This window comes from Dipteris shenzhenensis, chromosome 18 (assembly GCF_047967505.1).
Source record: "Dipteris shenzhenensis isolate YYH24624 ecotype China chromosome 18, Dip_SZ_1.0, whole genome shotgun sequence".
In the NCBI taxonomy this organism is placed as follows: Eukaryota; Viridiplantae; Streptophyta; class Polypodiopsida; order Gleicheniales; family Dipteridaceae; genus Dipteris; species Dipteris shenzhenensis.
This window is the reverse complement of record NC_141613.1, coordinates 20,164,778-20,190,641: the sequence shown is the minus strand read 5'-3', so window position 1 is coordinate 20,190,641 and position 25,864 is coordinate 20,164,778. Positions and strand designations below refer to the sequence as shown.

Here is a 25,864-nt window from a genome sequence, read left to right as displayed (position 1 = left end):
TCTTTGTCGTTGTTGTAGAGCTTTACCCTAGCTTCTTTCTGGAGCAATAATGGACCCAACTCCTCAAAAGTCAGAGGTTTGGTCCTCTGTCCTGCTGTCACAGTTGTCACGAAGCTTTGAAACTCCGAGGTAGCCTCCTCAGTACCATCAAGGCCAACCGGCATGAGTCCACCTTCTGACCAACCGATGCTAGTTAATCCCTTACCACCTTGACCTTCGTCAAGTGGTCATGTACCAAATCTCCCTCATCCATATCCAACTTGTAGAGCTGATGTTGAAGAAGCAAGATTCGGGATGTGTCATCTGTCTCGTCCAGATCCTTCAGAATGGCCCATGCCTCTACTGACATGGTGGCCATCTGGATGTGAGGAAGCACAGAGTCTGCCGTAGTCCCTATGATCAATGCCAAGATGTGGGCATCTCTATCTTCCCAAGCATCGAGCTCCTCTCCATCTACTATATGAGTATCTCCCCCTTGTTGTCCACCATATCCTTCGGCTTCGCCTCCACTCTTGTTGTCAGTTTCCATAGCTTCTGAGCCACTAAATGACTACGGATTTTCACCTTCCAGATAGGGTAACTTGTCCCATCTAGTTTCCCAGAGTCTCCAAAGTTAGGGATGGTGAAAGAAAGAAATCTAGGGGAGGAAAAAGGGAGAGAAGGGGCTGAAGAGGCTTTTGAAATCGACATCTCTGCTGCTAAACCACTTAGCAAAGTCAAACAAACTCAACCTTTCGTAGACCAAAACTTTGTATGCATCTTGTATACACCCAACTGAACTGAGTCACCACCTTCTCGCAAGGGCACTGAGCTCCAGTCGTGCAAGACGATTCCCAAGAGCTTCTGAATCAAGGTCGTCCTTCAGCAAGGTCCCTGCCGTTGTTGGCAAAGGATTAGGCTAGCAAAGGGAAGGGCAAGCCGTATGGTGGCAAGTCCAAGAAAGATGACTCTGATGACGAGGACACTTCCTAGAAGAAGCAGCATAAGAATTCCTGCTTCTATTGTGACACTCTAGGCCATTTTGCGAAGGATTGCAGAAAGAAGGCGCTGGATCAGAAAAACAAGGAGTCGTCCGACTCAGATTGAGAGGGTGACACAAAAGCCAAAGCTAATGTGGTAATTGAAGAACTTTTCTTGTTGCCATCTCCATGTGTTATTGAGGTCAGATAAGCTGACTTAGAAACCACAGTGATGATGTTTGACATTGAGATGTGGGTCGACGAGGAGTGAGAGACCTTTGTGAAGGTGAAGGACAGCATGGAGTGCTTGGAATCTTCTAGGTGCGTGGCTGTTGATACTGACACAAGGGTGGATTTCATGGAGTACCCTAGGGTTTCATGTTTAGATGGTGGTTGTAATTTAGAAGGGGATAGTACATGATTACATAGGTTATTGGTATGTACCTCGATGAGGTGCATGGTTTGCTTTCAGAGCAAGCACATAGGAAGTACGATGATCTGGTATGTACTTGATTTAAGACTTTATAGCATGCTGTGGAGAGAATCTGCTCTTCAAATGTCTGAGGTAATGCGAGATTGGAAAGAATGGGCCTTCTTCGAAGGTAGACGGGAAAGTGTGGGTGCTTCTTCAAATCTCGGACACAGATTGTTGGAAGGTGATGGACAAGGTGTACTGAAGCCAGAAGAGTACATGCTTGAGAGCTCTATGAGAGTTCGTGGTCCAGGTTATCTGGAGATATTCTTTTGTTGCGGAGCTTGTCAAAGGAAGGACAGCGGGTTCAAACAGACCCTTAGAGCATGGTGCCTGGAAGACTCCAAGTTGTTCACTCATTATGGGGGGACAACTGGACGATCATGGCGTCTGGATTGTTCGAAGGCGGGAACGTGGCTGAAGGTGGTGGTGCCAGGAGGTGCTACCAGAGATGGACTTGTGTACCAGGATGGTGTGCAGAAGCGAAACCAGACCTGGTGGAGTAGGAGCCATTGGATGATAAGCCAGGAAAAGATTTCGACATCGAAATGTTCCAGAGGACTAAGGACCATGGGGTTACTGGAGCATCGTCATCGACGTGTTGGCATTGGGCCGAGATGTGTCGGTGAGAGGGGGTGTTGGAAAGGTCACCTCCCCATCTATAAGCCCCCATATGAGGAGAGCATGGGGGAGGTAGACCTAGGCATGGACAGTTTGCCACATGGACAGAGAATGGGGCTGCCACATGGGCAGCACATGAGCTGCCATGTGGGCAGCATACAAGCATGGGATCCAGGCGCTGAAGAAGGATGTGGTAGAGGCTACAGATGGCGCAACTGCAGGCCCCTGCATGGCGGGCGAAGTGGCGAGGGTAGTGGGCAGGGTCATATCCTGCAAACAGGCCTTGAACATGGCGACACATGGCGGGTGACATCAGCAAGGATACGAACCAGATAGAGGTCTCCACTATTTTTTGCACATTGGGCCCGAGTCTATAAAGGGGGCCTAGAGGTTCAGTCTTCAGGGAGCCAATGGGAGCAAGTCTAGTTCCATAGTGCAAGGTCTAATCCTCAATCGAGTCGTGGATGCACGCCTACATCCTAGCGTAGCCCAAGGCCTAGCAGCAAATCCAAGGCCTTCAGGTGCCACCTGGTGGTATGGGACACCAGGAAGGTTGGGAGTTACATGCGAGTAGCTCAGCTCGTGGCTCGGAGGGGACATCTCATGATTCGAGATCATGTCTAGTAGATGTCGGGGTTGGGTGGTGAGCAGCCTGCTCAAATCCTCACGTTCTTGTTGTTCTTGTGTTTGCTTGCAGGTCAGGAGCCTCAGGAGCTATGGGGTCGTGTCACATAGTGCATTAATATAGGTTCTTGAGATTTTCTCCTAAAGTACATAGTACACTTTGTTGGAGGACATTCCGAACTCATGATGATGAAGTGGAAGGTCTTCCAGCACTGGGGCTGCCCACAGCCCTATAAAGGGGGGGCTCTCCCCTAGCCTATGAGGGGCTGACACCAGCCAAGGTGGCCGACCTGCAGGTCGGCCCACCCTCTGCTCTACAGCCCTCATCTAGGGCACCTCTAAGGGCATACCCATGCAGCATAACAGGGCATATCTGTCCAGACAGCCCTGCACCCTGTTAGATATGGACCAACAGAGGGTAAGCACAGCGGAAGACTGATTGAATGCCTAGGAGCTCACACTGTGTGTGTGGGGAGTGGAATCACAAACTTCTTTACTTAATGTGCATCACATAGATGTGCAGACTCATCAGTAGACAATCATCCAACCAGATATAGAAGCTACCAAAACAATATATTTCCATCCAAAACTATGGACACAACAAAAGAGAGATAGATCCAAAGTCCCACCAGAGTGTGGTCCTTGATCTTACCACAAGGTACTTCTACTTCTGCAGGATATCTTCAGACTTGAGCCACTCCACCTAGAGCATATGTAGACTCTCCGTCCAGATCTCAGCTTCCTGCTTCCCTTGTAGACAGCCGAGTCCCAGCCCCAAGGAGAGCTCAGTCTGCAGCCTCTATTGCACTCTTCTGCCTCCTGGAAGTAGGCCTGAAGATGTATGCACTACTATACTACTCCTGCTGCTCACAAAACTGCTGGTGTGCTGGATGAATTGTGAGGGCACAATGGCCCCTTTATATAGCCCCCAACGGGCTGGAAACCCACCGACCAGCATCCTCATTCTGGCCGACTTTCTGCCCCCCCCCCTGCCCGAGTTTATGCAGGTAGCCCTATATAAGGGCCCTTTGCTGGCCCTCTTGTACTGTCTTGTACTGCTGCAAGGGCCCAAGGGCAGCCCCCATTGGGCCCCACCCTTGGGCACATCTATGGCCAGGTGGCTGGCCCACCATAGCCTCCACCTCTGCCCCTTTGCTGAGCCTCTTTGCAGGGTCTCCTTCATGCCATGGAACTGCTCTCCCAACAGCCTGCTCAACCCGAGAATCAAGCCTACCTAGCCCTAAGCCTCCCCAGGCTACCTGAGCTAGTCTTGTGTACCCCAGTACACATCAAATACCAATCCTACCCCAGTACACATCAAATACCAATCTGCGCACATGACATATTTCCTCTAAGAACTCACTCCTGAGTTCGTAAGAAAACCCGGGAATGTCTTCTGGAGGTTAGGTAACGTCTCCCATGTTATGTCCCTTCCACTTGATCTTGTATTCCGTGATAGCTCTATTCTTGATCAGTCTTTCACGAAATTCAAGAATACTCTCAGGTTCGTGTGGAATAAAAGTCATATCAGTAACTTCAATTATTTCTTGAGGAGAAACAAGCTGATCATCCGCACCCGGTAACTCGTTCAGTCTACTGACATGAAAAACTGGATGTACTTTAACATTAGGAGGTAATTCTAGTTTATATGCAAATGGTCCAATTCTTTTAATAATCTTGGGATAATTTTGGAACTAAACCAGCACTGAGGCTCTTGGATTCCGTGGGAATACATAAATATACCATCGTTCCGTCAGAGTACTCTCTGCGTGAACGATGTCTATTAGCATGAAACCTATCCCGATCCTGGGCACTTCTAATAGACTCCTTGGCAAACTGCAACATTTATTGCATGTCTTGCAAGAATGTCCTTGCAGCATCATTGTTTATTCCCTTGAACCCAACCATAACTGGTGACTTAGGTTGAAACCCGTACATAAGCATAAAAGGATTGTAACTTGTATTTGAATGCTTTGCACTGTTGTAAGAAAATTCTATCATGGGGAGATAGTCTTCCCATGAAGATTGTCTCTTAGAGACATATGCACGAAGCATATCTTCAACCAACTGGTTAACCTTCTCTGTATTGCCATCGTATTATGCTTGATGTGAGGAACTCATACTAGAGTAGTTTCCAACTTCTCAAAACAAGCGTCCAAAAGTTACTTGTAAACTTAGAGTCACGGTCACTAACTATGTTTGAAGGCAAACCATATAGCTTAAACAATTGGTCCACAAACTCGTGAGCCAACTGATTAGCTGATATGGTCGATCGAGTAGGTAAGAATCTAGCCATCTTTGTTAGACGATCAACTATGACCGAAATGGATGTTAGAATTCGTGGTTAATGCCCCACATGTTTTGCCCCCCCATTTATGAGGAGAAGGGCAAGGGGCTTAGGCGGTTAGAAGGGGGAGTGATTGAGAGGGGATTGCTGACTGGTCAAAGTCAATGGTCGATGGCCAAGGTCAAAGTCAATGGTCGGTGGTCAAGGTCAATGGTCGGTAGCCAAGGTCAATGGACGGTGGTCAAGGTTAATGGTCGGTGGCCAAGATCAATGGTCGGTGGTCAAGGTCAATGGTTGGTGGCAAAAGTCGGCCAAGGTCAATGGTCGGTGGTCAATCCACCACCCCTTTGTGGCCTCTCCCCTCTATTATATAAAGCCCCCTTCCCCCTCACTATCACATAGCACTCAAGCCTTCAGCCTCTCAGCAATGAAGCTGATCCAGCAGCGCACACTTAGTAGGGAGAAGGTGACTTGTCTAGCCCACCGTTGGTGGAAGAAGATTGCAGCAACTGCTGCCCTTTGTAGCTGCTCCTCTTGCAGCCTCTCGCCCTTCATTGTAGAAGGAAGAACTTGTTCAGTTTTGCCATCTCCTTTGTTACTTTGTTGCTGCACTTTTGTTGAGTTGTTTCCTAGCAAGTATTCATCTCTTTTGCTTCCGCTATACCGTGATTTCTAACATGGTATCAGAGCCCATGTTCTAGGGCTCACCTGGGAGCTTGAAGGAAGGGACTTCCACACGAGAATCTTCACCGAAGACGGTCCCGGTTCAAGTATTACTTGCTGCCCTTGCTGTCCGAACAGTAAGGAAGGAGATTTCTATTTCCAGACATGTCGACAAAAGCCTTCTCACCTTCCTTCTTCCTTCATCCCCAACTTCGGAGAAAGCGGGAAGCTCGATGGTACCAACTACCCGATATGGGAGTCACCTCGTGGCTCAAAAACTATGGAGACTCATCACGGTAGGTGATCCAAGGCCGGTGGACACCTTGGACAATAAAGGAAACATAGTTAGCCCGGCGGATCTGGATGATCTCGAGTACGCATGGGCCATTTGGAACCATTTTGAAAGACCTCTACGAGACGGACAACACGGCCCGCATCCTCACTCTCCAGCATCAACTTCACAACATGGATATGAGTGAGGGAGACAAAGTACATGACCACCTGATGAAGGTGAAGGTTGTGAGAGACCAACTTGCGGTAGTTGGTCAAAAGGTGGATTCAAGGCAGTTGGCATTGATGGTGCTAGATAAGCTACCCAGGAGCTTCAAAGGTTTCGTGATGATGGTCACAGCAGGTCAAAGAATAAGGGCCATGACTTTTGAAGAGCTTTGCCCTCTTCTCATTCAGGAGGAGGCTAGAGAGGATTTGTATTCCCAGGCAGACGAGAAAGCCCTAACTGTGAAGGACAGGTCCGGCAAGGGCAAGTCCAAGGACTTCCACAAGAAGATTGACGATCAGGAGTCCAAGAAGAACATGAAATGCTTCTATTGCGAGAAGCTTGGTTATATGGCGAAGGAATGCTGCAAGAAGAAGGTAGAGCTAAAGCGAAAGAAGTGGAACAAGGGCAAGGAGTCGTTAAGCGGGGAGGCGGCAAATGTTACCACAGAGAAGCTCTTCATGATCTCAGTCACATGCGCTGCTCTCTTGGCAGAAGAGAATGACAATGGCTGGTTTGTGGCCAGCGGTGCCTCAAAACACATGTCCTTCAAAAAGGATCGGTTCACGACCATGGAGTCTACTCATCCAGGCTCCAAAGTAACGGTGGGGGACAACAGAATGTGCCCGGTCAAAGGTGTTGGAAGTATTCCTTACGTCACGAGCTCCGGCAAAGAGAAGGTAATATTTGGTGTACTTTATGTTCTTGACTTATGCAAAAACCTTCTGTCTGTGAGCCAGATGGACCAGCATCAAATGTTGGTTCTCTTTAGCAAAGGTCAAGTCACAGTAAAGACCAAGGACGAAAAGGTGGTTGCTAGAGGAGTACAGGACCATGGGTTGTATCGACTCAATGCCCTACTTGTTCATGGAGATCAGGGCCGGATCAGGGCCGGTCCAAACTTTGGCACGAACGGTTCAGGCATGTGAATTATGGCATTTTGACTGACATGCAGAAGACCAAAATGGTGGATGGACTTCTGCCAATCACAAGCAAAGATGGTGTCTGTCGAGCTTGCTTGGAGGGCAAGCAGCATCGGGACAAGTTCCCTCAGGAGGCTTCATCCAGGGCTAAGGCCCCTCTAGAGTTGGTCCATTCTGACTTATGTGGACTGATGTCGACAAACTCCTTCGTAGGTTCAAGGTATTCTCTTTTATTTGTCGACGACTTCAGCATGATGACTTGGGTTTACTGTATTGCCAAGAAATCTTAGTCCTTTGAAAAGTTTAAGGAATGGAAGGCAAAGGTGGAAAAAGAAACAAAGAGGCAGGTCAAGGCTTTCCGTACCGATCAGGGAGGTGAGTTTACATCAACTGAATTCAACAGCTTTTGCAAAACACATGGAATCAAGCGATAATTGACTACAGCCAGGACTTCTCAGCAAAATGGTGTAGCTGAAAGGAAACATAGGACCTTAGTTGAGATGGGATTGACTATGTTGCAAGGCAAGAATCTTGCCAAAGCCTATTGGGGTGAAGCGATCAGGGAGGCGAGTTTACATCAACTGAATTCAACAGCTTTTGCAAAACACATGGAATCAAGCGATAATTGACTATAGCCAGGACTTCTCAGCAAAATGGTGTAGCTGAAAGGAAACACAGGACCTTAGTTGAGATGGGATGCAAGGCAAGAATCTTGCCAAAGCCTATTGGGGTGAAGCCCTTGCCACCGCAATTCATATTCTCAACCGGATGAAGACGAAGGTTGTGGAACACATGACTCCATATGAGGCGTACTATGGTAAGAAACCAACAATCTCTCGGATTTTTGGTTTTAACGCCTATGTTCATGTGCACAAGGATGAACAGAAGAAGCTTGATCCCAAAGCTAGCAGTGCATCTTTGTTGGCTATAGTGGAGAGTCTTAGGCATACAAACTCTTTGACCCCAAGAAGAAGCAGATCATTGTCAGCCGAGATGTGGTGTTTGAGGAGACACTGCCAGAGACTATTGATGATGATCAGGAATTCAGAGCTCTTCCCCCTCCCCCACCCAAAGTTGTCATTGAGGAGGTCCCCCAGGAGGCCCTAGAAGCCGAAGACGAGGAGGAGCAACAACCAGCTCCAGTATCCACTTCAGAGGATCCTCAGCCAGCGAGGAAACTACCAAAGTGGTATCTCAGGACTTTACAGGAGTCCCAAGTGATAGATATACCTGAGAGCAGTTCTGGCCTTCGGAGGTCCTAGCAGCATGCTTCGGCTTCATCTGCTCATTGTGCGTTGGTGACTCAGGTCATAGAACCCACGTCCTTTGAGGAGGCCAAGGACATCCCAGAGTGGTAGGCGGCCATGCAGACAAAGATGGATGCCATCCAGAAGAACCACATGGGACTAGGTGGATTGACCTTGCAAGAGGAAGGTCATCAAAACCAAGCTGGTCTACAAGCAGAAGTTCAAGTCTGACGGGAGCTTGGACAAATACAAAGCTAGATTGGTGGTGAAGGGATATGCTCAATCAGAGGGTCTCGACTTTGATGAGACCTTTGCCCCAACTGCTTCGATGACATCAATCCAGACAGTCATAGATTTGGCTACACATCACAGTTGGTCCATCTTTCATATGGATGTCAAATCTGCGTTTCTTAATGGGACCTTGGAGGAGGAGGTTTATGTTGAGCAACCCCCAGGGTTTCATTTTCTAGGGTCCACATCACAGGTCTGCAGATTGAGGAAGGCACTACACGGGCTGAAACAGGCCCCTAGAGCATGGTACCAGCGGATAGATGAGTTCTTTGACAGGATTGGGCTCGAGAGGAGTCCTTATGATCCCAACCTCTACCTCTTTTGGTTATGACAGAGTTCGAGATGTCAGACTTGGGGCTGCTCCACTACTTCCTTGGTATTGAGGTACGGCAGAGTAGTGACAATATTTCCATTTGCTAGGAGAAATATTGTCATGAGCTACTTAGGAGATTCCAGATGGAGAACTGCAAGCCGGCAGTTGCACCGATGGAGGTTGGGCTGAAATTCAGCATCCATGATTCATTAACATTGGTGGATGCTGGATGTTACCGGCGGTTGGTAGGGAGTCTTCTGTACCTTACCAACACTCGGCCCAACATCTCTTTCTCCGTTGGAGTCTTATGCAAGTTCTCTGCCAAACCCAGGGAGGCACATTGGAGAGCTATCTCATGGCTCAGCAAGAAGCAATCTTCCATTGTCCCCTCATTGACGGAGGCGGAGTACAGGGCTGCATGCACCGCAGCATGCAAATCTTTATGGCTCAGATGGATCTTGGAGGATTTGGACCAGACACAGATGGAGGCGACCGTCATCCTGTGTGACAACCAGAGTTGCATGGCGATTGCGAAGAATCCGGTGTTTCACGCCAGAACCAAGCACATCGAGGTTCACTACCATTTTGTTCGAGAGCTCATCATCGATGGCATTGTTGAGCTAATGTATGTCCCTACCGCCGACACGAAGGCTCTCCCTCGAGAGCAATTGGAGCATCTGATCACACGCATGAGTATTGGCTCCCCATTGGGTCATTAAGAGGGGGTGTTAGAATTCGTGGTCAATGCCCCACATGTTTTGCCCATCCATTTATGAGGAGAAGGGCAAGGGGCTTAGGTGGTTAGAAGGGGGATTGATTGAGAGGGGGTCGTCGACCGGTCAAAGTGAATGGTCGGTGGCCAAGGTCAAAGTCAATGGTCCGTGGTCAATGGCTTGTGGTCAAGGTCAATGGCCGGTGGTCAAGGTCAATGGTCGGTGGCCAAGGTCAATGGATGGTGGTCAAGGTCAATGGTCGGTGGTCAAGGTCATTGGTCGGTGGTCAAGGTCATTGGTCGGTGGCCAAGGTCAATGGTCGGTGGTCAATCCACCACCCCTTTGTGGCCTCTCCCCTCTATTATATAAAGCCCCCTTCCCCCTCACTATCACATAGCACTCAAGCCTTCAGCCTCTTAGCGCTGAAGCTGATCCAGCAGCGTGCACTTAGTAGGGAGAAGGATATTTGTCTAGCCCACCGTTGGTGGAAGAAGATGGCAGGAACTACTGCCCTTTGTAGCTGCTCCTTTTGCAGCCTTTTGCCCTTCATTCTAGAAGGAAGAACTTGTTCAGTTTTGCCATCTCCTTTGTTACTTTGTTGCTGCACTTTTGTTGAGTTGTTTCCCAACAAGTATTCATCTCTTTTGCTTCCGCTGTACCGTGATTTCTAACAATGGAGTCATTACCCTTGCACGTTCTAGGCAAACCTATAATAAAGTCCATGGAAATACTTTCCCATTTATTACTAGGGATTTGCAATGGCTGTAATAAACCTGCGCTTCTAAGGTGTTTTGCCTTAGTAACCTGTCACACACGGCAACCTACCACATAGCTTTCAATAAATGCACGCATCTTAGGCTAATAAAAGATATATTTCACAAGAGACAGAGTCCGATGTATGTCAAGATGTCCAGCACTAGGAGCATCATGACACTCCGAGAGAATCTTGGATCAAAGATCCGAAGCATTTGGTACATATCTGTCCATTTTGGAACAACAAGCCGTTCCTAATCATCCACTAACCTCCCGCCGCGTGTACTGTAGGTGGCACAATCCTTGAGTCCTGGTCAACCATGGAGCTCCCATTCTGGACCTTTTGCCAATAAGAATTGAAATGACTCAGTTGTGCAAAGCCCTCTCAAGGATTGAAATAGGTTTGAGGATATTTCCGTAAATGATATAGGATTTACAAACTTGACTCCGACTTAAGGCATCCGCCACACTATTCAAGGAACCCTTTTGATAATGTATTTCAAAATCAAAGTTTTGCATTAACTTTGCCCATCTAGCCTTTCTTCTGCGTAATTCCTACTCGTCACACACATACTTTATTGACTGGTGATCAGTCAATATAAGAAACTTGAAGCCATACAAGTAGTGTCTCCAAACCTTAAGAGAATACACTAGGGCGTACAGTTCCTTTTCTAGTGTAGGCCAACGAAATTGAGTGTCATCCAGCTTTTTACTTCCAAAAGCTACAGGTCTGCCCTATTGGAATAAAGCTGCCCCAATTGTAAAGTCACTTGCATTGGCCTCCAAAACATAAGACCGGGTGGGATCGGGCAGTGCAAGGACATGTGCTTCCTTGATAGTTTGCTTCAAGGTCTCAAAAGCGTTCTTCATTTCGTCATTTCAAGAGATCGGTTGGGTAGACCTCCGTCCGCGACCTTTCGCTAGTTATTGTGTCTTTGTAAGAGCAACAAGCTCGGTCGGGATGAGCTCAATTGGATAGTATAATTGAATTGTTTTGGTTTCTCTGATACATCGAATTTCCTTTTCGGTTCCTAGTTTCTTCATAAGATTTAGATTTGAATTCACAATTGTTAAGTTGCATGAATAATTGAGTGAGGTATTTAGCCATCAGTGGTATTAGAGCGGGCTTTTTGAGGACCTGAGAGATTTCGAGAGTGTTATTGTCTGAGGTCTCTTTTCACAGTCTGGAGAGATAGGCACTGTGGTTCATGCATCTCTAGGAAAGTAATTAAGAAGAGGTCAAGCATCACAGTTGTGAGAAGGCATAGGAGCAATTGAGGTCACAGGTTGACGTTCTAGCTGAAGCTTGTTTTCGAGTTCTCCTCAATCCTGCAAGATTGTGATAATGGATACGTCGAAGAAGGACAACCATGGTGCTATACTAGTGATCTTCAATGGCCAGAATTTCCCATCATGGTAATTAGCAACTCGTTTGCAATTTATGTTAAAAGGACTTTGGGGAGTGGTCTTTGGATCAGAAAAGAAAACCAAAGAACGCTCTCACGATGCTGAGAAGATTCCTGCATGGGAAGCAAAGGCTGAGAAAGCACTAGGTTAAATGGGTCGTGCTCTAGGCCCCAAATATTTTCATCACCTCGACATGAAAGCTACTGCTGCTAAGAATTGGAAAACATTGGAGACTCTCTTCGGGGTACGCATGAAGCACTTGAAGTCCAACTTGAAGCAAGATTTGTTCGACCTCCAGATGAACGAGTCGGAGACACTGGGAGTGTTTTTGAATCGCATGCAAGCTCTACTAAGACAGCTCAATGACTTGGGAGCACGAGTTGCGGATGAAGACAAAAAGGCCATTTTGTTGAAAAGCTTTCCCTTGGAACAGTATGGAGAGAGAGTACGTATATTGCGCCTTGATGATGATCTGGAGTTTCCAGACTGTGTGGGGGTGCTGCTAAGCGAGGAGAAGCGCAATAGTAATCAATTGTTTGACAACATGGTGTATGCTGCAAGTGATAAAAGGATGAGGACACTGCGTGATAATCGAAAATGCAATTATTGTGGGAAAGAGCATCACATAGAGAAATTTTGCTATACTAAATAGCGTGATGAACTGATGAAACAAGCCAAAGATAAAGTGCTGGCAATAGATGATTCAAACAAGAATGAAACTACCATGTTGGTCAAGGCTGATCATCTTCATGATCAGAATTTCTCTTTCTAAAATTAGGCTCTTTGTGAGCTATTGGTGCTTTATTTAACAGTTGATGTCTAGCTCTTTGTGAGCATTGGATGATGAAGATTTTTTTGTTGAGTCACTCTTTGTGAGCACTTGATGGAAATGCTTTTCTGAGTAGTTGTCTTGTCGACATAGTCTATTTTTCCTTCCTCGTTTTGGCTAAGGGGGGGACTGTTGGAGTTAGTATGTAATCATCCTCATGAGGTGATCCATTTAGTTAGGGTAGTAGGTGTCACGGGGACGTGGTGGTGATGGTGAAGTGTCTAAACTAACTCTCACTGAATTTAGGCTAGGGTACCAGGCTAGGGGCCTTAGTTAATGCCCAAAAGGTCCTATGATTTCATGTGCAATAAGTGCACCTCTTAGTGCTATTAGAGTGGTTTCAATTTCTAAGGTCATTGGTTTGGTTTAGTGGGGTCATTTTTTAAAAATTGACCCCCTAGAGATCCTACAAACGAGGGTCATTGGTTCCCAAGCATTAGGGTCATGGTGTGCCATCTGACTCCCCTAGGGGCATTAAAATCCCACGCCTCATTTTGTACGTGTCTGTGTGTGGCCTCTCTGCTTGCCTTGTGGCACCTAGGTGTCACCCCTGGAAGCCCTTGGAGCCCTTCCTTTCCCTTCCTTGCTGTTTTGAGTCTTCTCCCCTACCAGAGCAGCCTCATTCTGAAGATGGCGGATTTTTGCAGCCTCCCTCTTACTGGCTGAAGTCGTTTTTCGAGCTTTCTTCGCGACAGTTCTTCTCCCCTTGGTGCTCTCTGCTGCTGGCATGCTTCTTGGACCTGGACGCCTCCATTTTGGGCCATTTCTGGATCTTTTCTCGACTTTCTTCGCGACAAAAGTCTCCCTTTCTTAAATCTGAGCTCATATTCTTGGACGCCTCTCTTCTTGCTCTTGCCTGGTGCAAGGCGCATTGAAAACGGAGGTGCTAGTGGGCTGGAATCACCATTCTGGTGGTCGCAATCATGGTGGATCTGTTTCAGCTTGCTGAACCCTCTCTTTCTTGATCTCTTCTCGTGTTGGAAGTCACTCATAGGCAGCTCCCTCCTACCAAAGTCTGCTGTCTGCTGTTCAACCAACTTCTGGGGCTGTTCTGAGCTGAAACAGGCTCTTTCTATTGGCTGGATTCTCATCTTCTCTTTCTACTCTATGCTACTATCATTCTTACCGAGATTCTGCAAGGTTGGATGCCTTGCCATTGGCCCGGAAGAGGATCGGGGCACTGGTTGTGAAACTCTCTCCGTGGGGGTGCAGTGGCAAGCCTTGGGCTCAGTAATGGCTTTGATCTATGTGGATGCATTGCTTGATATGCTGTCGGGTTGTTCTACTTGTGTTATGCATGGCTATTGAAAGGAACCAAGAGAATAGCATTGGGAGTTGGTCACTGGCACAACCATGGGTTGCCATTGTACTGGGTTGCACCTACGGGTGAGCTCTTGAAGGGAGTCCCTTTGTATTTGAGCTAACCAGTAATTAAATAACCTTTGTATTTGAGCTAACCTGCGGGTGAGCTCTTGAAGGGAGTCCCTTTGTATTTGAGCTAACCAGTAATTAACCAGTCCGAGCTAACCAGTAATTAAATACCGCAAGGGGCGCCAAGTCAGGTGTCACTCTTCATGCTTTTGAGTAGGGGCATTCTAGCCTCCCTCGTCTTAAATGGTTCAATGATGCTATGCAGTGAAGTTATATGCTTTGAGTTTTGTTTGTGGGCAATGGCAATGTTTCAAGTTGGCTGTATTTCAGATTTGTGAGATAATAGAGTCAGTTACACTGCCCTTTGTCGATCAAAGGCCAGTTATAGTGGTTCCGTTGCCGGGACCCTCATCAAATCATCCAGAGGAGTCCCTGGGCAGCTTGGGTAGAGAAAGCATTTGCTGATTTTTGGTACAGCCATCCATTGCTTTTGATATGGAGCATATAAGGCTTGATTATGATGCAGACTCAGAGTCAGAGCCAGAACCGCAGATAAGGGGAGCACACCCCGGAATAAGAGTGCAAGATTCAGCCCACGAAGGGCAGAATGTTAGGTTGATGCATTGGGGCTGTCAGCTCCACAAGTGCAAAATCCTGTGGGTACAGTTGCATTGGGTGTTGACCCAAGTGTACAGCCAAATGCTATGGCAGCAATGCAAACACAGATGGCTTCTGTGTTGCAAGTTTTGACTCAGCTCACTCAGAGTTTTGCTGAGGTTGTGCATAATCCAGGTTTGATGCTGAGGGCAGAGGCACAACCCATTTAGGGTCCACAGATGCATGTGGGACAGGCACTACTAGAGCCACCAATACCAGTGGTACAGCCACTTGCAGTGCCATAGAGGCAAGGACCAAATGGGAATGAACATGGTAGCAATGCTCAGAATGTGCAGCAAGGGCAGCATGCCCAACCACAGCATGTGGTTCAGCCAACACACTTTGGAGGAGGATCTATATTTCTGGCCATGACCTCACAGCCAGCCCCAAATTCTTTGTATGCTAATGTGGGGATACAGCCTGGACTGTAGGGAGACAGTCCCATGGTGTCACACACTCAGCCAGTACCACTTGTGACTCCAAACCCAGCTGTGGGGGGTGTTCTTCAAGCTCCAGAAGGACCCCAAGGACAGCAGCCTCTTTATTTGCAGCCGGTTCCTTTCAATAGCCATGCATAACACAAGTAGAACAACCCAACAGCATGTCAAGCAATGCATCCACATAGATCAGAGCCATTACTGAGCCCAAGGCTTGCCACTGCACCCCCAGGGAGAGAGTATCACAACCAGTGCCCAAATCCTCTTCCGGGCCAATGGGAGGGCATCCAACCTTGCAGAATCTCAGTAAGAATGACAGTAGCATAGATTAGAAAGAGAAGATGAGAATCCAGCCAACAGAAAGAGCTTGTTTCAGCTCAGAACAGCCCTGGTTGAATAGCAGACAGCAGACTCTTGTAGGAGGGAGCTGCCTATGAGTGACTTCCAGCACCAAAAGAGATCAAGAAAGAGAGGGTTCAGCAAGTAGAAACAGATCCGCCATGATTGTGACCACCAGAATGGTGATTCCAGCCCACCAGCACCTCCGTTTTCAACGCGCCTTGCACTAGGCAGGAGCAAGAAGAGAGGCATCCAAGAATATGAGCTCAGATTCAAGAAAGGAAGACTTTTGTCGCAAAGAAAGTCGAGAAAAGCTCCAGAAATTGTCTAGAATGGAGGCGTCTAGGTCTAGGAAGCATGCCAACATCAGAGAGCACCAAGGGGAGGAGAACTATTGCGAAGAAAGCTCGAAAAATGACTTCAGCCAGCAAGAGGGAGGCTGCAAAAATCGACCATCTTCAGAATGAGGCTGCTTTGGTAGGGGAGAAGACTCAAAACAGCAAGGAAGGGAAAGGAAGGGCTTCAGGGCCTTCTAGGGGCTTCTAGGGGTGACACCTAGGTGCAACAAGGCAAGCAGAGAGGCCACACACAGACACATGTACAAAATGAGGCGTGGGATTTTAATGCCTATTGCACATGAAATCATAGGTACCTTTTGGGCATTAACTAAGGCCCCTAGCCTGGTACCCTAGGCTAAATTCAGTGACAATTAGTTTAGACACTTCACCATCACCACCATGTCCCCGTGAAATACCCCCCTCTTGAAACAGCAAACTATCTTGTTTGCTGTCCCAAAATTACAGCAAATAGAAAAGGGTGTCACAATAGGCATAAACAGCCTATAATCAATAGTACAACATCACACGAAGTACCAGAAATACAATGTACATACAGTAGGACTGCGGATCCATCCGTATGGCAGTGTATCAACCAACTGGAGTGTCATGATCACTCATCATAGAAGTCTCACGGCAGAAACATTGTCAGCATCAGTGCCTTGGGTGAAACCGCAGTGTCACCAAGCGACCTCTAGATATCCTGTGAGCCTGTCTGCACTGTGGGTGCGGAAGTGCTACCCCCCCCATGAGCATCCGGTAATGCTCCAGACATGTGCTCTATTGAACCGGAATGAGCCGCTACTGTAGTAGGCTCGAGATCAAATGCCTCAAGGTAGAGCTGTAAAACCTGTGGTGAATCCGCCAATTCACTCTCTTCCATCTAGATCGCATCGTTCGCAGGATAATTCTTGCACTTCACTCTGGCAACTCTACCTTTAACCTTCCGATCCTTATGTGCCACAATCTGCTCAAGAATCAAGACCTCATCTTGCTCATCAACTTCAGGTTGCTCTTCAACTGGCATATCTTGTGGCACTTCTCCATGAAAAGGCTTCAACAAGCTAACATGGAAAGCATTCTGGATGGTCCACTGTTCAGGTAACTTCAACCTGTAAGCTACCTCATTGATCTTCTCAAGAACTTGAAAGGGGCCGTAATACCTCATATTCAGCTTGGTGTACAGCTTTATCTTCCCTTTCTTGTTCCTGAGGCGCGTCTTAAGAAAACACAGCAATACCCAATCACCTTCTATGAAGACCAGGTTCCTGCAATGCTTATCCGCAGCTCTTTTCTGCTTGTCCTGGCTGCGTTGGAGGGCATACTTAACCTTTTCATAGGCTGCCCGCAAGTCCTCCACATACTCATCTGCCACAAAAATCTTCTCTTTTGTATGCAAAATAGGAGGAACCTTTCTCGCTCCTTCCACTATTTCGAACGGTGCCTTACCCGTGGAAGAGTGCACTGTATTGTTGTATGCATACTCAATCAGCGGCAAATACTGTTCCCACTTTGTTTTGTGCTCAGACACATAACAACACAGCAAATCCAAAGCTGTAGAATTTGCCTCTTCTGATTGACCATCAGACTGTGGATGATAGGAAGATGAAAACAGCAGTGAGGTACCCATGTTATCAAACAAACCTCTCCAAAACATGCTGCTCATCCGTGGATCTCTATCGCTCACGATAGACTCAGGCATCCCATGATACTTGAAAACAGATTTCAAGAATTCCTTTGCCATCTGCTCGGCTGTTATCTTCTCCCTTACTGGAATGAGCTGAGCCATCTTGCTAAATCTGCAAATTATGGTCCATATGCCATCATGACCAAAAGGAGTGCGAGGGAGATAAAAAACAAAATCCATAGTGATACTCTGCCATGGTATATCTGGTATAGGCAAAGGCTGAAGTAAACCGGGCTGTTTCTGCTTGTCATACTTCACCTTTTGACAAGTGATGCATGTCGTGACATAAGCCTCAACATCCTTCCGTAGAGAAGGCCAATAAAAGTAGTGCTCTACTGCTTTGATTGTAGCCTCAATACCCCTATGCCTTGCATACGGTGGGGTATGACTTTCAGTGAGCACCTTATGCCTTAATGGCTCCGTTACACACAGCTTTCCATGCATTATCATAAATCCCTCCTTAAGTGTATAATGATCATGCCGATTGCCCTCCATAAGCTGATCATAAATACGTGCAAAAGCATCATCTGTAGCATACTGCTCCTTCATGGCATCAAGCTCATTGTGATAAGCAATAGTAACTGCACATACCTATGGTTTCTTGGACATAGCTTCCGTATGTGGCCTTCTGGAAAGTGCATCAGCCACTACATTTTTCTTTCCAGCCACATGTACAATCTGAAAATGAAAAATGGAAGGGAAGTTTGCCCATCTCATGTGCTTCTCTGACAACTTTCTCTGAGTGAGAAAGTATCGCAGCGATTGATGATCAGTTTGCACATAAAAATCAGCACCTAAAAGATAGTGCTTCCACACAGTAAGAGCATGAATGACAGCTACCAATTCTTGCTCATACACATTCACGTTGTGTTCAGCATCTCGGAGCAACCTGCTCTCATATGCAACTACTCTGCCTTCTTGCATAAACACTGCACCCACACTATTGCCGCTTGCATCACATTGAAGAACAAAAGGCTTTCGCAAGTCTAGAAAAATGATGACAGGATCAGAGCATAGCTTTTCTTTCAGCTCATTGAATGCTGCAATTTCTTTCTTCCCTCAATAGAAAGGTACTGCCTTCTTCTGCAAAGCATGTAAGAGCTATCTCAGCAAAATAGCGTAAGCGCCTATAGTATGAACACAAGCCAAGAAAACTACGGACTTAATGTAGGTTCTTCAATGGAGGCCAATTCTTGATTGCCTCTATCTTGGCAGGGTCCATCCTCACTCCATCTCGTGAGATGATGTGTCCCATCCTTTGGCATGAAGAACTCACTCTTCTTTGTGTTGACCAGCAAGTTTTGTTTTCTGAGTTTTGCAAATACAATTGCCAAATGTTGCCTATGCTCCTCTTCATCTTTCGAGTGCATAACAATGTCATCAAAGAATGTACCCACAAACTTCTTGTGCTCTCTGAAAATGTGATCCATCATGCGATTGAAGGTACCAGGAGTATTAGTCAAACCAAATGGCATGACAAGAAACTCATAAAGCCCAAAAGTGGTCCTGAAGGCAGTCTTATGTACATCTTTGGGCCTGATTCGTATTTGATGGTAACCACTCTTCAAGTCAATGCGACTGAAGATGGATGATCCCTCTAATCGATCCAAGAAGTCATCAATGTGTGGAATAGGAAATCGATTGCAAGTTTAGGAGTTATAAAATTTGCTTTGGCTCCTGAGTCAAAGAAGTACAGACAATGCTGATCCCGTAACTTGCCCCATGCTCTGCACATCTCTGTCTTCTTCTCATCATGCTCACCCCCAATGGTGTCAGGAATGTGGCCAGCAATTGGCTTGGGTTTCTTGCCTCTGGGGTCCTCTCTTGTGCCTTGATTAGAGTCTACCCGAGTTGCTGCAGGTTCTTTCCTCTTCTTGTTAGGACAATCTGCTGCCCTATGACCCGTCTCTTTGCAGAGAAAACACCTCCCTTCAGCAAACAACTTATTCCTTTCTTCTTTCTCCTGTGTCCTACCACAAACTTTGATTTAAGAGGTACTTTTCCAGCTTGCTGAGGTTTCTTTGGCTCCTCCTTGAAGTTGCTTTTGAAACCCGAGACTCTGTACAATTGGGACTGATTCCCCTTTCGAGTTTACATCTATGACTTGGGTTTTACCTCTGTAAGTCAAGGTAAGCTTCTTATCATGTGTATCAATGATAGCATGCACATGGTACATCCAAGGCATCCCCAGCAAAATATCACACTCAGGTAAAGGCATCACATAGAAATCCTCATAGTCCACATATCCTTGAATGTGAATCCGTAGCTTCCCTATGATAGGAGTGACAGGGATACTAAGCTCGCTTTAGCCATTTTGGCCTCACAAAGAGGACCAATCTCCTCTGGTGGAAGACTCAACTGAGCTGCAAGTTTAGGAGTTATAAAATTTGCTTTGGCTCCTGAGTCAAAGAAGTACAGACAATGCTGATCCCATAACTTGCCCCATGCTCTGCACATCTGTGTCTTCTTCTCATCATGCTCACCCCCAATGGTGTCAGGAACGTGGCCAGCAATTGGCTTGGGTTTCTTGCCTCTGGGGTCCTCTCTTGTGCCTTGATTAGAGTCTACCCGAGTTGCTGCAGGTTCTTTCCTCTTCTTGTTAGGACAATCTCTTTGCAGAGAAAACACCTCCCTTCAGCAAACAACTTATTCCTTTCTTCTTTCTCCTTTGTCCTGCCACAAACTTTGATTTAAGAGGTACTTTTCCAGCTTGCTGAGGTTTCTTTGGCTCCTCCTTGAAGTTGCTTTTGAAACCTGAGACTTTGCCTTGCATGAGTGAGTAAGCTGTGTTGGCATTCTCTATCAACTGTGACATGCTGGAAATGTGTGTCTTAGTACAATAGTCCCTCAGCTCTTTGGGTAGACCACAACAATACTTTTCGACCTGCTTTGAAATGGGGACTGTTCTGTAAGAGCTCACAGGTAGAAGTGCATCCCAAAACTTTTTGTTGTAGTCTTCTAGATTGTTGCATTCCCTAGCATTCAAGTTATGCCACCGAGTCATGACATCCACTTCAAAAGTAGTGGTGAGCCATGTGGCTGAGAATGCCTTCTTAAATTCAACCCATGTAGCAGGTGTTTGGCCCTGAAGGAGAAGGCTGCCTTCCTGATTTTTGAGGACTCTCTGAAGTATCCTCCAGCAAAAGCCAAGTCAAATTGCTGCAAGAAAGTAAGAGCCTTCATTCTATCTGCATGTCCATTGAAGGTCTCAAATTTCACTGCTGCCCCCCCTTGTAATCCTTCATCTTAAGCCTGGGCTCAGCTGATCATAGCCGGGGAAGAGAATAGCATTGGGACTTGGTCACTGGCAGAGCCACGGGTTGGCTTTGTACTGGGTTGCACCTGCGGGTGAGCTCTTGAAGGGAGTCCCTTTGTATTTGAGCTAATCAGTAATTAAATAAATACTGCAAGGGGCGCCAAGTGTTGGGGCCAACAGGTGTCACTCTTCATGCTTTTGAGTAGGGGCATTCTAGCCTCCCTTGTCTTAAATGGTTGAATGATGCTATGCAGTGAAGTTATATGCTCTGAGTTTTGTTTGTGGGCAATGGCAATGTTTCAAGTTGGCTGTATTTCAGATTTGTGAGATAATAGAGTCAGTTACACTGCCCTTTGTCGATCAAAGGATGGTTATAGGAGGTGTGTGTGTTGATGATTGAGGCTGAGCCTTTGTGGCTAGTTATTGTGTCTTTGTAAACAAGCCCGGTCGAGATGAGCTCAGTTGGACAGTATAATTGAAGTGTTTTGGTTTCTCTGATACACCTTTTCGGTTCCTAGTTTCTTCATAAGCTTTAGATTTGAATTCACAATTGTTAAGTTGCATGAGTAATTGATTGAGGTATTTAGCCATCAGTTTTTCCCTGGAGCATAGTTGCATAAAGATGCATTTGCATGCTGTGGCAGATGTTTGCAAAACTTTTGCACAAGTTTGCAATTGGGCATTTATTTAAAAACCCTGAGCAATGTTGGGATCCCCCAAAGAAACTTACAAATATAGATGCAGATGCATTTCTCCAATGCTCACTTTTAGTATAGGTGTCCAAAAGCTTGGACACCTATACTCCACAATCAAAGTTGCAATCTGCCCACTCTTGTTTTCCCTGGAGCATAGTTGCATAAAGATGCATTTGCATGCCATGGAAGATGTTCACAAATGTTTGCATAAGCTTGCAATTCGGCATTTTTCTTAAAACCCTGGACAAAGTTGGGATCCCCCAAAGAAACATACAAGGCCTACTGCCTTTTGGAAGATTTGCTCACTTGTAGTTTCTCCATTGCTCACTTGTAGTTTCTCTGTTTCATCTCTCTTTCATTTCTAAGTTTTAAACTGTGCAAATTATGGATGTTGGTGTGGTTTGAATCTTTCAGTAAAAGGTTATTAATTTCAGGTGTTAAGAGGTTATTAATAATTGAATAAATAACTGGAAACATGCTTCTGCTAAAACATGATTCTGATAGGCAACTCTCTAAGCCATGTGCTTTTGGGAAGTCTCTATGCCCAGGGTGCCCCAAATGAGCCTAGGATCTCACTTTTATAGACTAGGACTGTCCTTGTGTATTATATATTCCACATGCAATGCTAGGATCTATGCCTTTCAGCCTCCTGACCTCCATAGTAGCCATGTCATACCCAAGTATGGGCATAACACCAACGGCCCTATAAGTGACTGTTGTTACCTTACTATCTTACTAGACTGTGAGACTAAATTGGTAACTACAGCTTGGACGCTTCATGCTCAGGATGAGGTTGAAGTTGACTGGTTCACGGATAACTATCTAAATATTGGTTTGAGTTCTTTCTCCAAAAATCAAATTCTGTAGGTGTTTTACTTTTTGTCTGCTGCAATTCTTTTAGCAACATGCATTGAATAAGAAGTTTCTACCCTATGCAGATGATGACTCTCCTATTTTTTGTGCAGGAAGACCTGAAGAAACATACAACATCTAAGGTTGAACAGAGTCTAGTCCTGAACACTCCTGGAGCAGAGCAAAAGTCTAGAAGAGAGCTTTTCGAGGCTCTCAGGAAGGAACTTGAGTGAGTCCTTTGGGGTTTCAAAGGCTTTCAGAAAGAAGCTTGAGAAAAATTAATTTTGGTTTTTCAAATATCTGACATTTGCATATCTGCTGTCTTGTAGAGGTCCCGTTTTAGAAAGAGCATCCAAGGCAGCTTGGGATTTGATTCTTTCGAAAGAAGGGATTGGGAAAGAAATTTCTGATATCGTGTACAAAGCGTATGACCAATTGCAAGTTAAAGACACCTCATTTTACTCACCCTCTGTTACTCATACTCCCCTGACCATTAATATGGATGAAAATCGAAACCATGTTCATGGAGCGAGCTATCCCAATGGGCAATTACAGAACACTAGTCATGTGCATGTAACCACCCCAAGGAGTACAGAAGAGTAAGAAATTGGAGAGTCACTTCTGTATGTTTTTCCAACAGATGGTTTGCCAGATAAGAAATTCGGAATCTTGACCAGATAGCAAATTGGGAAATCTTGTTTTTCACAAGCGTGGGAATTCCTGGACGGGAGCTGCTTCAGTCAATCTTGAATTCATCGCCATTTGTCATGAACCACTTGTTAAAATTTGCGTCAAGGCATCATATGTTGTACTCAGGCACTTGATTTGCGTTCTAGCCTCTGAGCTACTGGACCCAGTACTTAATGTACAATGTTTGCGGGTTGCATGCCAATATAGCTCTGGCGCTGAGGGAATTTTTGTGAGTAAAACTTGTATCCCTGCCGCCCCAACAAGCAACGAGTTGACCTTTGCTGATTAACCAATGCCAGGCTTGGTCTTATTTAGAGGTTTACATAAACTTGCTATATAAGGGGTTATCCAATATCTTGTTTTGGAGTTATTTCCTACAGGCTTTCTAAGTGATTTCACTTCACAAAGGATATGGATATTACTGTTCTTAGTTGTATCAAAGAAAATGAAAAGGTGGTTGTAACTTGGAATGTGACTTCTACGTTCATTGGGAGGTTTACAAGTAGAAGCTAATTTCTTATGTTGTATACAGCAGAAGTTGCAAAAATTTTAATATCAAGAACAAGTTATTAAAATCTTCAACGGTTTCATCAACTCGTGCAATGCTTGATGCAGCTTAAGTTCCATTGTACTTTGATCTCTATTAATTTTGGTAGTATAAGAGGGGCTGATGGTTTTCATATTTTTTTAGACGAATCATGCATTTCACATGAGAATGGCCTTATAATGTGAGTGGGTTACATGTAGGGCATGTTCATAGTATACTATCACCAGGTTCATAGTATACTACATCGAATTATCTTGCCTGGGTGTAGAAGCCCCAACACCTAAAAATTCTAAATTATTATTGTTATTATTATTTATTTCTTTTCATTCTGTTTAATCTTTTATTTTTATGTTTTTTGGCCTGCCATAGGTAGGTCTTAAGTGAAGGTGATTCAGCAAGAAGCGAAAATAGCCAATTTTTATTTTAAAAAATTCTCCATTTTTTATTGCTCCACATGCTATTTTAGCCCCCACCTCTCTCCTCTCTCTCTTTCTTTGTCTCCCTCATCGTTATCAATTCATCATCTCCGCCCTCTTTCACTCTTTGGCTCTCGGGAAGGCCAAAAAATTGAGCTTTCACTTATTGTTTTAGTTGCTCTCAATTGATTTTTGTGATCCTTTTGGTTATTTCAAGGTTCATTTCTCAATTCTTGTCTTTGGTAGTCCTCTCTTATCCACTTTATTTTATTTATTTTTAAAATTTCATTTTATCTTTGTAACTATCCTCTTCTCTTTCTCTTTTTTTAGTGCTTCTAGGATGAAAAAGATCATATAGTGGCCTTGGAGACGTGGCTAACCATAATTGTAATTGCTAGTTTAGGGGTCATATTGGCTTAGTGATACATGCTATGATGAATTTGCCTTTGGGAAACCAACATGGCAATCTTGTGGGAGGTCATTTGTTTTTCGTGACGTATCCTTGTAGTAGTAAGGGAGGATTTAGCTTGGGATGAGTAACGACTATGCAAGCAACCTTGTTCTAAATACTAGTCTTGCTCCTGGTAGGATTTGGGGATATTGTAAGGAAGACATTGCCTTGGGATGGGCAAGGAACGCAAGCAAGTTTCCCAATGTTGGATTGCGTGACTTCGTCGAACAACATGGGAAATGCTAGTGATGGTCTTGTCTCTCTGGTAGGTGATTTAGTTGGGTCTACCTTGGTAAATCAAAAGAAAAAAGTTAGAAGAAACATATATAGAGAAAGATTTAACTTTTTAGATAGGTCAAACAGGAATTATCTTCATGATTTTGGGGAAGGTAACATTCATTGGTCTAACTTTAAGTCTTTATTGGTTACCACTCATTATACAAATAATAACGTAAGAATTCTTAATAAACTAAGACGTATTAGAAACAAGCATCTTAGGACTTCTGTTCCTATTAGTCCTATTCATGCCACACAAGTAATTTATGTGCATACATAGTAGTAATATGCTTTATGTAGGACAAACCTATCGAACAATTTGTATTTGTTTTTAAGAACATGTTAGGGAAGCTAAAAAAATTCATAGGAAAAATTCCTAGATTGAGAATCCCTTACATGCAATCAATGGCAAAATTTGGTTTCGAATCTTTTTGTTGCTTTTCTATTGAGCATATAGAGGGTCATTTTAATAATGCCAAAGATTTTTACAAGTGCCACTCCAGTAGTTGATGAAGAAGTACCGTTGATCATCATCCAAGTCAAGAAACAAACTTACCTGATAGTAGATGGTGGTATTGGAGTAATTATTATTTCTAAAGAAAATTTAAGAGGTTAAAGTTTAAGTCCTTCAAACCATCTCCTTCCTGAGTATGCATGATAGATCAACGGCCAGTTGACCCAAAACATATGCTACATGATGTTGTTATGCATGTAGGTGGTATTTATTATACAGTTAGTTTTATTGTAATTGCCATGGAACAACATGCCTATCCAATATTATTAGATAACCTTGGCTTAAAAGTAGAAGATTGCGTTTATAAGAGATGATTATTAAAACATATATTCAAGATGTATGCATTTCTACAAATCCTCAGAACATTCTGAGAAGTTGTCGGCCTAAGGATTCAGAAGTCACCCTTAGGATGTGGAATCACGATTGATGGAATTACAAATACTGCATGTGGGTGAAATTGATATTTTTCAAGTGGCTGTAGACATCAAGCAGAAATTAAAGGCTGAGCAGATTGCCAACAAGCAAAAAGATATGTTCCTGAGTAACTTCATTGAAGACATTGAAGGGGGATGAGAGCTAGCCGAGACACCAGCGGTAACCATTACACGACTTGGTACTGAACAATTAGTACTAGAGACAACACAATAACTCAATCTTGGAATAGAAGATAAACTTGCAATGGTGGTGGTAAGTGCCAATCTTTCTTTCGAACAACTAAGGGTCATCACAGAGCTATTCATCAA

The 25,864-nt window shown here is 45.0% G+C and overlaps 1 protein-coding gene across 2 annotated transcripts in view; it reads left to right on the top strand.

Annotated features, from left to right (window-relative positions):
* The window catches only part of LOC147890925 (uncharacterized), a 32,185-nt gene extending 8,916 nt beyond the window's left edge, over positions 1-23,269 (top strand). For both annotated transcript variants that reach the window (XM_087389787.1, XM_087389788.1), the window contains exons 2-3: positions 22,341-22,456; positions 22,557-23,269. In XM_087389787.1, coding sequence (XP_087245913.1) covers positions 22,341-22,456; positions 22,557-22,830 — 390 coding nt within the window. In that variant the 3' untranslated portion in view covers positions 22,831-23,269. The remainder of the gene's footprint in view (positions 1-22,340; positions 22,457-22,556) is intronic.
* The last annotated feature ends 2,595 nt before the right edge of the window (positions 23,270-25,864 follow it).